Source organism: Teleopsis dalmanni, chromosome 2 (assembly GCF_002237135.1).
Source record: "Teleopsis dalmanni isolate 2A chromosome 2, ASM223713v2, whole genome shotgun sequence".
In the NCBI taxonomy this organism is placed as follows: domain Eukaryota; kingdom Metazoa; phylum Arthropoda; class Insecta; order Diptera; family Diopsidae; genus Teleopsis; species Teleopsis dalmanni.
Window position 1 is genome coordinate 157,780,408 of NC_051847.1, and position 17,696 is coordinate 157,798,103.

The 17,696-nt window shown below is 24.0% G+C and overlaps 1 protein-coding gene across 4 annotated transcripts in view; it reads right to left on the reverse strand.

Annotated features, from left to right (window-relative positions):
- LOC119675343 (TBC1 domain family member 1) overlaps positions 1-17,696 on the reverse strand; it is a 64,512-nt gene that overhangs the window by 21,617 nt on the left and 25,199 nt on the right. For 2 of the 4 annotated variants that reach the window (XM_038086539.1, XM_038086537.1), the window contains exon 1: positions 4,531-4,684. The exons of the other annotated variants lie outside the window; for them this stretch is intronic. In XM_038086539.1, coding sequence (XP_037942467.1) covers positions 4,531-4,611 — 81 coding nt within the window. In that variant the 5' untranslated portion in view covers positions 4,612-4,684. Of the gene's footprint in view, positions 1-4,530; positions 4,685-17,696 lie in introns of those variants that run through there. 4 annotated transcript variants of the gene reach the window in all.

Genomic DNA, 17,696 nt, shown 5'->3' on the forward strand with positions numbered 1-17,696 from the left:
GGAACAAATTGAGGTGAATCGGAACAAGCCGGGCGTTGACACGTCGCATACACAAATTGTCCACCAAAATCAAACGAGCCATCTCACGACCGATGCCTAGCTCTCGTGCTATCTCTCTAACACTCACATGAGGATTTTGGAACACGATTTCCTTTGCCTTTTCAATGTTTTCGTCGGTGGTAGAGGCCGAAGGTCGTCCAGAACGCGGCATGTCTTCGACGGTCGTACGACCGTCCTGAAAGGCTTTGTACCACTCATAAACTTGAGTTTTCGATAAAACTGATTCCCCATAAGCCTTTTGTAGCATTCGCAACGATTCTGCACACGAAATTTCGTTCGAAACACAAAATTTGATGCAAACTCTTTGTTCAATATTTTTTTCCATTGTTTTTTTCGCAACGCCCTACTGAGGTGAACTGGTTTCAACAGCTGCCGTAAACGAACTGTCTGACAGATCGCGCTCATTTTTGGCATAGTAATTAAGGACAGTGCTGCCAAACTACATAAACTTAAAATATCGAAAAATATACAGCGCGCGAATTTTAAATGAGAACCTCCGAAAACCTTTCGGTCACAATGTATTTAACAATAGATATTTAAATTTTTTATTAAAAAAATGAGTTGTAATTAAGAAAATTTTGAATAAATTTAAGGATTTCACAATTTAGCAGAACACATTTTTTAACGTTAATTTGCTTCTGAAGATATCTTTTATTTTTACAAATAAAACATGTATTCTTATCATAATTATTAAAATTAATATATAAAACTATAAATGTAATTCCTTAAACACTTATATTATAAAAGTATTCAGAAGTAGCACTGATAAAAATAACTATTATCTGGATGCGTCTCTTCAATTATTTCTGTGTAAACTTGTAATTTTAAACATTTATTTAATTTGATTTGTGTTTAATAAGAGCGATGAAATTCCAATATAACATCTACTAAAACACGGCAACTCAATAACCCTACTATATAACTTGGAAATGTCATAAAAACAAATATGCATTAAAGTTTACTGAGTAGCCGAGTACGACTACACCTACTCTTTTTTATTTCACCAGATCTAATGTCTTGATAACTCAGTAATCCGATAACAAGACACTAAAGTGATAATTTTACAAAAATAAATACACAAAAAATTTTATCGAGCTACCTATGACGTCTACATACCCTTCATTCTCTTCGGCTATTTATTAATACAAGTTCGAAAATATTTGTATAATTGATAAATTTGATTAAATCTCATATATACAATATATAGTGAAAACATATATACCTTAAGGTTGAAAGGCTATATGAGAGTATATATTAAAAAGACAAAACTATATACTCTTAATTATATCTAACCGAATGAAATTTGGATACATATACTCGTACGTATTTTTAAAATCATTTTAAAACATTTTAATTTTTTTTTATTTAAATTCACAACAGTAAATCAAGGCGTTAATAGTGTAAAAATCAATATACAAAGGACTTTTCATATAAGGACTTTTCTATAAAATATGTTTTTAAAAAAAACATTGATGTAACAATTATCTTTATGTCATCTACATTGCTAGTACTTGCACTGGTTTAACTAAAATGGATTCATCTAAGTTTTATAGATTCTTTTCTTACGTGTGTCACGTTTACCTATATACCTACATATATGGGATAGAATGCATCACATTATTTTAAAGGTTTGCTATTGCCTTGGAGTTAATCTTTTGTTACTATAAAGTTCGTTATATGGTTTTTAATGATATATCTGATGTATATTGTAGTAGTTCTTTCAAAATAAATCAACTTTTCATGATTTCCAAAAAATTAGAGAGTGTCAAATGGTGCTAAAATATTTTATAGTATATATACTATACATTTATTTTACTATCATAAGCAGCTATAAAATCAATTAACAAATGAAATGTGTTTTAATGTGATTTTTCTTGTATTTTGTAGAACTTGCGTAGTGTTAACGTTTGGTCTACGCTATATCTAACTAAATACAATACAAAATAAACAGATAATGAACAATTTTTATGAAATGATAATATAATACGAATTATTAAAAAATAAGTTAAGGCCGATTATTACCAGAAAAGAAAAAAGCGCTTTAATAATAGCATAACCGTACTGAAATAATAAACCGAGGTGCAAAAACTAAATTGGGAAATTGGTCTACAAAAACTAAAAACGAAAGTATAGATAGAAGTATGAAGTTCATAGAGTGCAGTGTGTACACACTAATAGAAAAAAATTAAGTTATATTAGTAATCACCCAATATACTTCCATTCATACTCGGGTATAACCATACTCATACCTAACAGCAACAATAAAAACAATCAAAGAAGTAGTATAGTAGCACTAAAAAAGTAAAAAAAAAAAGTAAAAAAAAACCTAAAAAAAAGAAGAACGCAGAAGAAAAATAAAAATATCGCTAAAATTTTGAAAAAAAGAATTTTAAAATTCATATAAAAACCTTCAATAAAACATTTTCAGTGTTAAAATGAAATAGGTTTCCTGCATTAAATAAAGAACAAAAATAAAGAAATATAGGATGGACATAATTTCTTTTATAATTTAATAATTGATAACAAAGACGTCTTTATATATTCAAGTTATATTTAGAATTTAATTCTTAATTAAATTTGTTGTAATATTAGCAACAAATTGTGTCAAATATACTTTATTATAAAACTTGATATTGTAATTACATTGACCTTAACCAGGATATCGCACCGAAAATATTTCACTAAGTGTAATCAGGTACTTTTCAAAATAATGTTGGGTCTTCGTGAGATAAACGGAATACCTTTTCTTTGACTAGGGTCTGCTCCAGTCAAAACGATCTATTAAGGTCGCAGCGTATGAAATAAGAATAATATTCAAAATTTAAGTTTTATTTTTTTTTTATTTAAGTGTTTTAAGATATATTTAAATAAATTAATTAAATACTATAATTTATTGAAAATTCAACAACGTTTTCGATGAATAAGAGAATTTAAGTCCGAATATTCTTATGTAAATTTGTACTTTACATTTATTTATTATTTTTTATTTCTTATTATAAAATGCAACAATACAAAACAATATTTTAATTATATTTTTATTTACAAAGAAATAAAATTTTGTGTGTATTAAAAAAAAATGCACTGAAATGTAATTAAAACGTGCAATATTCAAGTTACTTCAAAACATGTTTACTTCAAAGAATTTTTACTTGTTTATTGAAACAGACGCCAACAAATTTTTGAAATAAATTTATTTTTGTAAACATTTGAAATAAAAGAACTTAAGTAAAATAAGATAAAAACAAAACAACAGTGTCAGCGAAAGAACATTTGTTTAGTGGTAATCATTTCCGAATTAAGTAAAAATAAATATTGAAAAGATATGCAGATGCATTCGATACTCTTTTATAAATTAAAATATAACAGTGTACACAAATTTAAAAAAAAAATTTGATAAAAATATGTATAAAAATAAAAAATTGAATCTAAAAAGCAAAAGAATACACAGATCTAAATTGTTAAGAAAGATTAACAAGATATATACTCATTAAAGGAACTTTTTTTATATTATTTTATTAGATTATAGTAACATAACATATTTTATAAAAAATAAAACAATTTTCATTTCAAAATTAAATTTGATATAATTAAATAATGATTTGATTGAATTTGAAAGTCAATTATAGTGAAAAAACTATTTTCTTAATAGAAAGAAAACCACCCAGTTCAAAAACCCAATATTAGTTTATTTAGATAATTGATTTTTAATTAAAAATTAATGTTTAAAAGCATTTTAATACTCAAATTTTAATCACCCACTAAATAGTTACTAAAGAAATAACAGAAACTAAGACCGACTATAAGCCATTTAGTTTAGTATATCTTATTAAGTAGAAGTATAGTAAACTATGTAACCTACGGAACTTATATGCAAAAACGTTCAAAAAAAAATCGTCAACATCATTCACTAAAGTAAGTCTGACATTGAAAATGATCTTAATACAAAATAACGTGATGATACAGTCAAACTTCAACTACTCGAAGTTCTATAACTCCAATTTTCTATAAGTCGAACTAAATAGAGTGCAACAAGGTTTAGAGACTAAATTCCATACAATTACAAAAAAAACTCTTTTACTAGAAGTTTCCATAATTTATATAGATATTAATTATGTTAATATAGATACTAATTATTATAAATATATTTTAGTAATATATCGGCTATTCCAAGGATTTAAGATATGTGTTATAGAGCAAAAAAATAATAAAATCTGTTAAAAAAATTTTTTAGAAATCAATTAGTTTTTTATTCAAGAATTGTTAGTGGATAATTGTGCATTATTTGATTATAGTAAAGCCGATTGGTAAATTATTTAATATTATTTATATGTGCAAAAAAGAGCAATAATATTTAGTTTAACAACTTCAAACAAATTTTAAATATTGAAGTGTATTTTGGTTAAAAAAATTCATGCCAAAATTTGTTATTGTAAAAGTAAACACAATTATTCCACTTGGATGAATACGTACGGTTTTACTCTTATTCAAAACAGATGCATCGCTAATCGATGTTGTGAGAATTGTATCTCGATAACATGGTACCGTGAACATTTTTCAAATTGTATATGTATTTAATTTTTGAAATTGAATCAAAACAAAATCTTAATTACAGCACAAAGTACATGGAAATTAAAACAATTAATTTAGTTAGATGTTAGCAGAACTCACTTTTTTAGATAATAAAAAAACCCCTTTGTTTTATAGTAATTCTTATATAAAATATCACACAATTCTGTTTGAAAAATACATTCAACTGAAATTATTTAAATATTTTATTTATCTTTTTAAACAATTTTTTATAGAAATATTTCAAAACAATATACTTTAAAAAGTTTTTATCACAAAATACAATCACATTTTTTTTTATTCAATTAAATTCACTATAGCAAATTTATTAATTTTTTATTTTCTATCAAATGAGAAAATTTTTTTTTAGATAAATTTGTTATCATTTATATTTTTTTAGATTTAATTTAATTAATTTCTAGCCTATTTGACACAAACACATAAAAAAGCGGGAGACAAAGATATAAATATTCAATGATAATAATTTTTTTTTTACAATATATCACAATTTGTATATATTTTTCATTTATTGATGAGCTTATCTTATGTACTCAAATTTTTTTCACATTATTTTGTAATTTAAAAGTTAAAAACCACATTTATTTTGAAAATATTATATCCACATGTGTTTATTGCTTTGCGTATTCTGTATTGAGTAGTGAGTCGAAGCCTTTTGTTTAATAATTTTTTATCTCATTTACTGGATTTTAATTAAAGCAACAAGTTTTTATTTTTAATTTATTACATTTTTTTAGTTAAAAATTTGTTTGTTTTTTATTTGACCGCTGCATCTTGATCGCGTATTGGTATGTACTCAACTGAATGATTCTGTGAACGTTTTCGATCTTGCCACCGTGCCAATAGTTTGTGAAAGTGTATTTGAGGGCATTAGAACTCTCTTATTCGCCCGCTGCTCATACCTGTAGTACTGAGCCGAAATAACAATGACAACAAATAAAATATATAAATTTGAATTGTTGTTGCTGTTTTTGTTCGTTATTGGCGTAAATTATCTAGTTTGCTACGCCATTAGCACAAAACAAAGATACTGTAAAATAAAATGCAACACTGATAGAATATTTAGATACAATTTAGTTATTTTTGTTTTCTTATTGCTCATATATATGTATTTATTTACATTTTGTCTAAGTCAAAGTTCAGGGCCTGATAACTTTTCAAGTCATTCTGTTATTATAAGAGTTTAAATGATACTGTGCTTACTTAGAAATTAAATATACATATATAGACCTAAACACTTTCAATACATAAGAATATCAATATATCACGGACCTATTTAGTGCACTTTACAAATTTGTCAAATTTTAACACTTGTTATTATCCGACAATATAATTTAAAAATATCTGAAATATTTGAAACGATAAACAAAAATATTTCCGAATTTTTTATAACATAAATATGGTTTTAGAAATACCTTCTTATACATAAACTTATATTAACACTTAAATATAAAATTAATAAACATTAAATTAATACTAAATTGATTTTTAATATCCGTTTTGACAACGAACCTAAATTCTTAATATAAACTATTGTTTTCAATAGAGTGGTATTTCGAACAGTATTAAATTACAACAATATATTTTTTTAATTTTATAATTAATTAAATTTTTAGCTAACCATACAGCTGTATCGAGTATTGTCAAATTAATTAAAAATTAATTAATTCGACACAATAACATTTTCAATATTTTCAAAGTAAGGGTTGAGATACTAAGGGAGGAAATACTATTTTTTTTAATCTAAGTAGAATATTCCATTTATTTTTAAAATATATACAGTTAATTTATAGTATTTACACAATTAATAAAAATATACATATCTATATCTTTAATAGCACCTTAACATAAGGCAAAACTTATACATTTGTCATCCCCAAGGCCAGATGAAAAAAAAATTTTTTAAAATATAGATGGAATGAATAATGTCTAGATGGCAAAAGGCAACCTCAAGTGGAAAGGAAAATTAAAAAATCGACATGAATGGTAAGACTATTTTTTGCTAGTCTTAAGATGTTTAAGGACTAAGATTAACAAAAGCTAATTGAATTAAACATTTTTTAAATAACTGTTTAATTATTTTATTTCAATTAATTATTAAAATCACATAATATATCACTATATTTCCATATTACTAGTAATATATCTATTGTTTAAAATTATCTGACTGACTTTGGTAAATTTTGTGTGGAATATTATTTGATCAGAAACGAAGATTTTAGAATATGTTTATATGTGACAGAAAGCTGACGTGACGAAAAAATTTTTATGCAACGAATATCGGTTGTTTTTCTAATAAAAAACGCCAAAAAAAGAATGAAACATTTTTTATATAGTTATATAAAACTATACATATATATGTATATATTATGTATATATATCACTTTCTAATCTCTATTACCTCTTATTATTCTACACTACTTTGATATATTAGTATTCAATATAATTTGATGTATTCCCATTCAAAAAAAAAAATATATATAAAAAGAAATTACTAATCCTAAATTTATAGAAAAAAAAATATATCTATTTAATCATTAATTGCTTTAATGTTCTTAAATAAATTGATGATCATTCACTTATTGCATAATGTAGTTCAAAGAAAACGAAATTTTTAGTGAAAAAAAATGGCAGATACGACGAATTTATTTTGAAAGAATTGTTTCCAAATAAACCAATTTAGAGATCTTTATTTTAATTTCTGTAATTTATTTTAATAAGACTCAAAAAATAAAAGGATTTACAAAAATATTTTAAAAGAAATTTATAATAAGCATGAAAAGAATATTACAATAATTATATATAGATGTTAAATAGAACAATTATATTATAAGATTTACTCGTTTTTAGCTTGAAGAACAGCATTCAGACAAATTTAAAAAAAATTTACAAGTGCTTGTTGTGGGTGCATTAGAGGCGTAACATTTCTAAGAAATAAGAAAAACACTAACATATCCATATAATGCATAATAAGTAATGCAAATTAAATAGATAACATATACACTGTATATCTCTAAACTCTAACTGGGCTGGAGTGTTTCTATCATATTCTGTTAAAACTGTTTCTTTAGATAATTATAATTGAGTTTTTTGTGTCAAATACACACTAATACGAAAGAATTAGTGTGTATTACACACTAATTACACATATGTATTAATTTATTACAGTTTGTCATATATATTTTATTACAAAAATATATTACAGTTTTCAATATATATTAAAAGATATGTTAACAGATATCAGTATATTTAATTAATTTTGTACAAATTATTTTACAATAGATTTAATTATTGTACTAATTATAAGAAATTATAAGAATTTATGCCTAAAAATTCTAAAAATTTTTAAGAAATTACTTAAAGATGTAATGACTTTGTACAGTATTATAAAATAATATTATAATATACAATACAATATATTATAATATTAAATACAATGAACCATTTTTAAATACCATCTAAAGAAAACAAATATATATTTTTTTATTTCTTTTTGGTAAATAAATGTTAAAAAAATTAATTAATTATATAAAAAAAATACTTTACTCAAGAAAAATAATATTTTTATTTCAAAACAAAGTTATAATCTCATCACTTAAACAACTTTATAAAACCTATTAAAAAAATTGTATAGTTGTTTTGTTTATACAAAAACAATTAAGTTTCAAATTATCTAATTTACAAAATAATTTAAAAGAAGTTTTATTTTTTATTTAACTAATATTTTTACATAATTAGAGTACATTTGCGTGCTATTGTACTCAACAGAATCGTACATTTACTGAATAAAGTGACAATGTAAATTGTCAATAAAAATGAAAAATCTCCATATTTTTCAATGCCCAGAAATGCTTTGAGTCGAACTTGCTCAATATGCGTATAAACATTTTAATTAAATTTTATTGACGAGGAAATAATTTTTAAAAATACAAAAATTAAAAGCTGTTCAGATCATTTTGTAACTTTTATGTAAGTGTTTTTAATTTATTTGCTAAAATTATATATATATATAAATATCATACGAATGTATAATCAACAAAAATGAAAAATTATTATAAGTAAAAATTTATTTTATCATTATTGAATAAAATTATTTATAAGTATTGACATAAGTGGAGGAATGTACGTGATGACTGATCGAATAGAATTTCTAAACTGAAACTATAAATGCTTCAAATGTACTAAATTAAATGCTTTAAATGTTTATGTGTTATATATATTAGTGTTAATATTGAAATCATTTTAAGTTCAATATTCCAAAATTTTGTGCATATAGCTGTCTATATGAGTAAAGGAGTTATAATAAAACTTTAAAAATGATTAATTATATTTTAATTTTATTGACTTAAAAATAAACATAAACTACAAACTAAGTTACCAATATTTTAATAGAGAAAACTGTAAAAGATTTTAGTACCATTCATAATTATTGGATTTGTAAAAAGTCCTTATTTAATTATATTGAAAGTTTTTAAAACTAAATCAATAATAATAATAGACCATATACATACGCCTTGCAACACGAATACTGACATTTGTTATATAAATCTTTATTGATATTAATTAACAATTTGTGAGCTCTAAATAAAATGATTCATAATTTTAGAAAAAAGCTAATTCATTTTCAACTCCGATACAAGAACATTTATATTCATGTGTACACATACATATTACAATACCAATAACATCTCCATCTCACTCATCGGACATGAAATCTGTAAACAGTATCTTTATTACCGCTTCAGGCACAAATAGGATCCGTTTTATCCGTTATCCGTTGTCTTGAAGGGTGCAAACAACGTTCTCTTCTCTTGCCCACGTTTCAACGAGGCCAGAGCAGAAATGAGTGAGCATCTTGGCGAGCTCATATGTACGGGAAATTTCAACTTTAAGATGATAAGCTCGCCGGATACATGGCAAATGATATTGACCGATGGTATGAGAATCATGACTTAACTTAGAGTCATTGAACGACTTTGTGCCAGCGAATGCGACGCAAAAGAAGTCAGCCCTCAAGAAATTGGATAGTTACGAACTGAGACGACATAACTAATGATTTCAGCTGATGCTCAGGACGCCTTCTGATATACGGTATACGGACATGTTTTTAATGAATTAAAGTTCCGCACTGAATTACGCTTTTGAATCCTCGATAAAAATAAAAAACCCATAATATCCGAACATATATTTAATATGACAATAAGTTGTTACTGCGCTTAATACTTAAAAAAAATCATGTATTTCACCATATTAGAATTAAATAATCAATTTTAAAAAATAAAAATTGACGGGTGATTAAGAAATAAGCAAAAAAATATATGATTACTTCTAGTCTTCCATATTTAAATCTCATTTACGGTAAAGTTTATTCATTCTAAAATTTTTATTTACATAACAACATGAGAAGGAAAAAAATTACACTCAAAAATTGAAAAAACGGGAAAAATATAAACAAAAATATATAATTCAATACTTAAGCACTATGGGAAGATCTTCAATGTTAAGAAAGTGATATTTTGCTTCTTTTTAGAAACATGCAGAGGATTTTGACTATACTGATAATGGGAGAATAATATTAGTACAACATTTTAATTTAGAAAAAAAATCAACAACCACAACAACAAAAATAATCAAAATAATATCTGTCTAAAGTTTACAATCGATAGCAAAAAGTTGATCTAATCGATTTCTTAAATATGGCATAAAGAAATATATCAGGTCAAGGTTAGCGAAATACTAAAAAATTGGACCTAAATAAAAAGAATCCCAAATTTTTTAACTAAACATATTTTTTTGTTTTCCTTTATTCGTTAATGCTTCTACTCAAAATCACTTTGGATTAAAATAATAATAATAAAAGAATAAAAATAATTATGTTGATTATTTAATAATAATCAATAATAATTGTAATAATAATAGTTTTGCTCTATCAATGTTGCATTTAATTTATATTTTTGTTTTGATCTGTTTTTGACTTATTGTTATTATTTTATGTTGATCTAAATAAAAATATTTTAGTATTGGTATTAATTTCATAATATTTTAAATTTGAAGATTTATAACATAAATAAACAAATAATGCCTCGTGAATGGCATTCACACTTTTCGGATCGTAAATTTAAATTATATAAAAATTGTATAAAAACATTTTCGCTTCACTTTTTGAACGGCTGTAAATAGTTATTTATTATTTATAATTTTTTCATTACTTATTTAGTTTTTCATACTTTTTTTCACACAAAATAATTTTTTTTTCATACTTTATAAGCCATGTACATGTTAATTAAACATAAAATTTATACTTTTATTAACATCTTTTTAAAGGTTATTAACACATGCTAAAGAGAAGATGGAGCAGTAAACACGTGATTGCATTTACTGCACAAAATTATATGATTTTAAATAATCATCATATGAGTTTTCATGTGCACTTAACTTATTAAATAAAAAAAATATGCAAAAAATTAAATTAATTTTTTTTTTTGTGATTTCATATGACACTTTTTCAAAACATTTTTACAAAAAAAAAATTTAATAAATTTACGCATGAAATTTTTATGAAATTTAAATAAAAAATTTTTTTTTATTTTAAATAAAAAAATATTTTCACTAATCTACGATTTTGTATAATTTTTAAAAATAGAACCCTTAGAAAAACTATTTCTTTCAATATGTATTTTATTTAAAAAAATTGAACACATACGCTTATATTGCTTTCATAAATTATTAGTAAATTCTTTTTGTGCTTAATTTAAAAAAATTTTATACACATTTTTAATATTAAAAATATTTTGTTGATATTGAACTTTTGTTGTTTTAGCATTTGAAATTGAAATGTTGATATTCTTTTTATATATGTGAAATTTATTGAAATGAAGTAACACGCGCACGTAACGAAAGCGGCTAAACAACTGTGCTCTCAAGTATCTTAAAAGCCGCTTTCGCTACGTTAATTTGTTGAATTTTTTGAGTATCTAAAAGACGCGATCAGCTTTTATTGCGCATGCCAAAAACATTCGCTGATTTACTTAAATCCACCTGCGCTCCACTAAATCAACTATAAAAACAAAAATCAAGAGAAATCTTAAAACATATGCATTTAAGAGCATGACCATGTTTTTTTCATAAAGTGTGTTGAATTTAGTCACTAAAGTGAGATCGTGGTGAATATGAAAACAAAATATGTTACTCATACGCCAAGTTAAATTTATTGAATACTATGCATTGATCACGCATGATTAGTTAGGGTTGTAAGATTTGAAAATCAATTATATGATTACTTTAAAGTATAATTATATATTCATGATTAACTTATTTGTATAAAATAAAAAAATAAGATTATTTCGATTAAATTTTTAATTCAAACATTTGTCTAAGATTGTAAGATTTGAAAAATTATTATTGGTTTTAATTATAATTTAATATTAATGCTTTTATTAACATCTAGTTTAAGTTTTTAAGAACGTTATTGTGTCTAAGATTGAAAGATTTAATAATTTATTATATGACAACTTTTCCATATCCATATGCGCAGAATTAAAAATTGATCTACATATTAATTTCCATATCTAATTGTTTTTTTAATTTTAAAGATTTCTTAATAATACTTATAATTATAAAACAATAATTTTTTATTGTTATCGCAACAAGAAGTATCGAATAGAGTATCAGTGTTTTATTAAAAGTATTGATTTTTAATATTTAAAAATATTTAATTAATAAAAAAATTTAATTCCTTTATTAAGACTGAGGACACAAATATATTATAATAATAGAAATTGTTGCATGAAGAGTACTATAATTCACACTGTACCTTGATGTTGGCACACATAGAGTTTTGTACTGCCATGATACAATTAGAAGCTTGCTACTTTTATCTACCTCTGGTACCATATGAAATATATTCTTAAAAATAAATTAAGTTATTATCACATAATCCCGAAACATTTCGGCAAATTATAAAAAAATAAATTGCTTCAAGAATATATATCACACAACCCAACGCGATTTTATCTTCATTTATAATGTACTAATATTCTCCATTATCCCCTGTAAGTTTTGAAACCATACTTATCATTTGTAGTTGTGTATGATGCAATGATGATCTGATATAGAACAAGAAATTTATTCATATCTTGATATATAGTTAAAAAGAAAAAAATTTACCTATTAAAAAGAATTAATAAGATTACATGTGTTTTTGATATATTTTTCTTTTAAAACTCTTAAACTTTTCTGTCAACATTTTTAATATTTAAAAGATATTTAAAATAAAAAAAATGATTATTTTAATAAAAAGATAATATTTTTTTGCTTAAAAGCTGTCGAAATAAGATGTACCATTTAAAAAAATGTTAAAATTATATGAAAACGTAATTTAAAAATTACATATAAAATTAATTTAAAAATTATATGAAAAATTAATTTGAAAATTAATTTTCCTTTTAAAGCTTTTAACCTTTTTTCTCTACATTTTTAATATTAAAAATTTTGTAGTGCAAAAGCTATTGAAATAAGGTATACCAATAAAAAAATGTTAAAATTATATAAAAAATGAATAAAAAAATTTAATTAATTCAAAAATTATATGAAAAATTAATTCAAAACTTATATATAAAATTAATTTAAAAATTAAAGATGACTATTTATAAAATTCATAATGATAGCTTGTTTGCGTAGTAAATATAGAATAAATGGTAGTAAATTTCAGTAACACTTAATTCGAGTTATGTTTACTTCCATCTTAAAATGACTAAAATCCTTTTTAACGCTTGAAGGATGCAAAAGGTAACACTTAATTACGACAGCAATTTTACAGCAATACGCCCAGAGCCACAAGTAGTACAGAGACTAACGAAAGAGAATGTTATGTCAGCATGTTATGGAAAGTACAGTACAGAAAAGACCAAAGAAGTGAATGAATGAAGTAGCAAACAAATGGCCTTCGCTTCGTACTGTTTTATCTTAAAAAATTAATCCTGCGGCATTTAAGCAACACATTAAAGTCCTTGTTCATCCTGCAAAAAAGTTTAACAAAATTTCACATTTAACAGTTTAACAACTTCATAAGCTCGTAAATATTTAATCGTTAAATTTGCCACAGCTGGATACACTTTACCCATTCAAGCATCCCTTAATCCTTCTTAAAACTTGTAAATTCTAATGAAGAAAGTCATTATATGAAATTTAATAAATGAGTTTTATACGTTCTGCATTGCATATTTATGATTTCCACTGAGGCGCATAGGTGTGATTATTTAAATTGTAAAAAGCGTTTTATACAAATTAAAATTCTTGTTTTTACAAATATTGACACAAAAAAATTTACAGTGAAACGAATGAATGAATAAATAAAAAATATATTTCACATTTTTTTACTATTTATATGAAACATACTTTTTCGAAATATTTTTAGTCTTTTATTTAAGCTGTGATAAATAATTTATTTAATTTGAAAAAATCTAAAATAATTTTTAATGCAAATGCTGTCCAGAATTTTTATACACAAATAAATAAATGAATTTCAATACTTAAAGAACTTGAAAATATAGAAAATAATGGCAAAGTTAAGTAAATGAAAACTTATTACACCAGGGGCTTAGTAGTGCTTCTCTGGAGATATAATTTTAAGGTAAATATTTTTATTATAATATTTTCTTCGTAAACAAAATAAGGGTAAAAATATTTGGTTGATTAAAGACTACATTTAAACTTGTATATTGATTACTGACACATTTAATCTACTTATATGATATCATAACTCTAAGTTGAACTCATTTAGTTGGAAAGGCACGTATAAACGCATTTTAAAATAGTATCGAAACTATTTAGCTCACTATAAGGTCTCTGAAAATGAGAATTAAGAAATGCTGAACTAATAGTGTGGCCCATATTATTCCGCTATTAGGTATACTTTATTATATCTTAAAAACCAAAGCTATTAATTAACTATAAAAATGTATTAAATTAATTTGGTTTAAATATGTTTATTAGAAATAATTTTTATACATTTTATATTTCTTTTTGTTACAAAAATGATCAACCTTTGAAATAAGTTGAATATACCTTGAATAAGTTGAATATAATTTGCTTTAATATCTAATTTTTGGAAAAAAATTAGTGATAGTAAAACAATTTGCAAGATAATAAAGATAATTATGCACAAAATAATAACCAAAAAAGATTTCCAATTATTTTGAGCAAAATAAGGTTTTCGCACAAAAATAATCGATCATTTTCCAAATAATCAGTTTTGAACGATCATCATAATTTCACAAACCTATTTAAAAGCAAGGACATATATATCAAATTAAAGAACATTTAATGGCTTGAAAGCTAATAAAAGCTATAAATTGTTTTCGAGATATATTGTATATTTTTTGGCTAAAGTTTATTTTTTGAATTGTTTATTTTCTATTGTTCCTTTTTTAATTGTGCTTTCTTTTTAATTATTTTTTGTTTTTTATGAGTTTTTAGTCATTGGTTTTCAGACACCTTTCCCAACAAATCTGTATCTTTACAAGAATTAAAAATAAACTCCCTTTTAGGTTCTTTGATTAAGAAATGACTTTTTTATGAAACTCTTTAATAAATTCTAACTTAACGTCGGTTCTGACGGTAGTGACTTTTTTACTTAATAGATGCTATTACATTTTATTAAAAAGGCTTCGAAAACTAGTGCACTACAACAATAAAAATTATTTTTTATATTATTTAATTATTCGAGTATTGCCAAATACCCATCATCAGTGGTCTTGCAATTATTTCTTGTATTTAATTATTCGTAAATAATTTTTTTTTGAAACTGCAAGTACCAGAAATTGAGCTCGTGCCCTGCCAAATTTGCATCTCGTCAGCGTTCATAGGCCAACTGAACCAAAGCCTACTTGATTCGTATGTTCGAACTTGGTGTTTTGTTAATTTGCTGTGAAAGTTTCTTAACAAATCCACTTACTGTGTTTATATTAGAACGAAATCATAAACTAGCTGTAAAATAATTGAATTTATTAATTATATTTTTTGTTTTTAATTGTTAAATTTCAATACTATTATTTTGTACAAGCATTATTTTTTAAATGGTTTTATATTATACTTTCTTGTGTATAGAACCTAATCTAGGAACGTAATACGGAGAAAGTCATGCTAGTCTCGTTTGTACGAATCGTGGAGTAACATTAGCAATATTTTCTCTGTATTACGGATTTTATTAATTATTTATAAAATAAATATGCAACACGTCTAAAACAAAACCAAAATATTATTTACGAAATGTGTAGAATAAGAACAGCAATATTAGTATCTACAACAATAAAGATTTTCTCAGCCTTTTTTTCAACAGCCTTATCAACAATTAATTATAAATTAAAAATATATTTATTTAAATTTTACTTAATAAGAGTAGGTACATACAAGAATATATGAATTATAAATGAAAACTAATTGGTATTGGTTAAGTTGTTAGCATAGAAATAAATCTTTGAATTTGTATATATTATTTTTATGATGGAATAAAAATGATTTTGCAGAGAAAATACCATTGCACATTATTTTCTATCAAAATAAAGTGTACATTTTAGTAAAATAGCAGAACTGCATTTATTTTGATGGAAGCACAACACAACGTTCCTTCCATACGCTTTGCCATTCATAAAATAAATCTCCACATATTCCTTCTATATTTTTTGCACATGACTGCACACAAAAAGAACATTTGGACACATTGGGCTGGACTGTCAACAGCAGATTACTTGCAAAATGAATGTTTACTCACATGTCATTGAAATATTATTTTTTTATATGAATCATTTTCGTAAAGTCTTTGAAACTTTTAAATCAAAATTTAAATTTTAAAAAATTTAAACACATTAAAAAAATATCAAACAGTATAAAATAATTTACATACAATGTAATTGGAAGTGAGCAAATTATTCAGCAAAACTAAAGAATTCAGAATTAATAGGATAAAAAGCGTGAGTGAAAGATACTATCATCATTTTTTTCGTAAATTGGTAGCACTGTATAAATTAATATATACTTAATATACACTGTATAAATTAGATAACTTTATTCTCTCAATGAAAGCTAATAAGAGTCTATAATATAATATAATTGAAGTCTACTTTAAGACGAGAAATTCCATACTGTAAATGTATATTCGTATTTTATGTGGGACTCAGTAAAATGGGAATTTGTAATTCTGTTTTTATAGCCTAAATATGGGTTCATTTAGCACCTCGCCCTCTTTTCGAATTATGACACTTTGAGAGAAATGATGAGCGATAGTTGGATGTTAATAAATGACGAATTAAAAAATATAGCCTTCTATTGTGGAAACCATGTGTGTTTCTAGATAAGCTCTGGTAATACAATATGTACGATTTGTAATACAATAGGTATATACGATTTTATTATTTAAATAATAAAATTTATAAGTAGTAAATAGTAATTTCAGTAAAGTTCCCTAACATATGTACCATATACGAGTAGTTACTGATAAATTATTTAAAAATATTTTAAATGCGTTTTCTTTTTACCACCTTTTAATAAAAAAATATGTTTTAAAAATAGTTTAGATGCTTAGTCATCTTTAATGACAAATTATATCCATCACAACTAATTAGAGTAAGTTCTTTTTTTAAGATTTAACCTATTTATCACAATTCACGATAATTTTGAATTAGATTTTGAGGTTTGAAATGGAGGCTATTAAAAAATACTGCTCAACACGCAATGACTTCAAAAAGACAAAAAATAAGAAACTGCGGTAAAAAAAAATATACACATAAATATATATAAAAACATATAAGAGTACATGAAGAAAGTATAATTGAAAAACGCTTTACATTTTTAACCGTATTATTTGCTAACAAGTTAATATTTATTAGGGCATAAATATTCTAAACTAACATTGCTTTCAGTTCATTATTCATTTTAATTTTATAATATATTAATTATTTATTTTTATACCAAATGTAATTTATTTACCTTATGTACACATATATGTATGATTTTGCTCTTTCCGAAAATATGACTCTTGATAGATTGCAACAGTG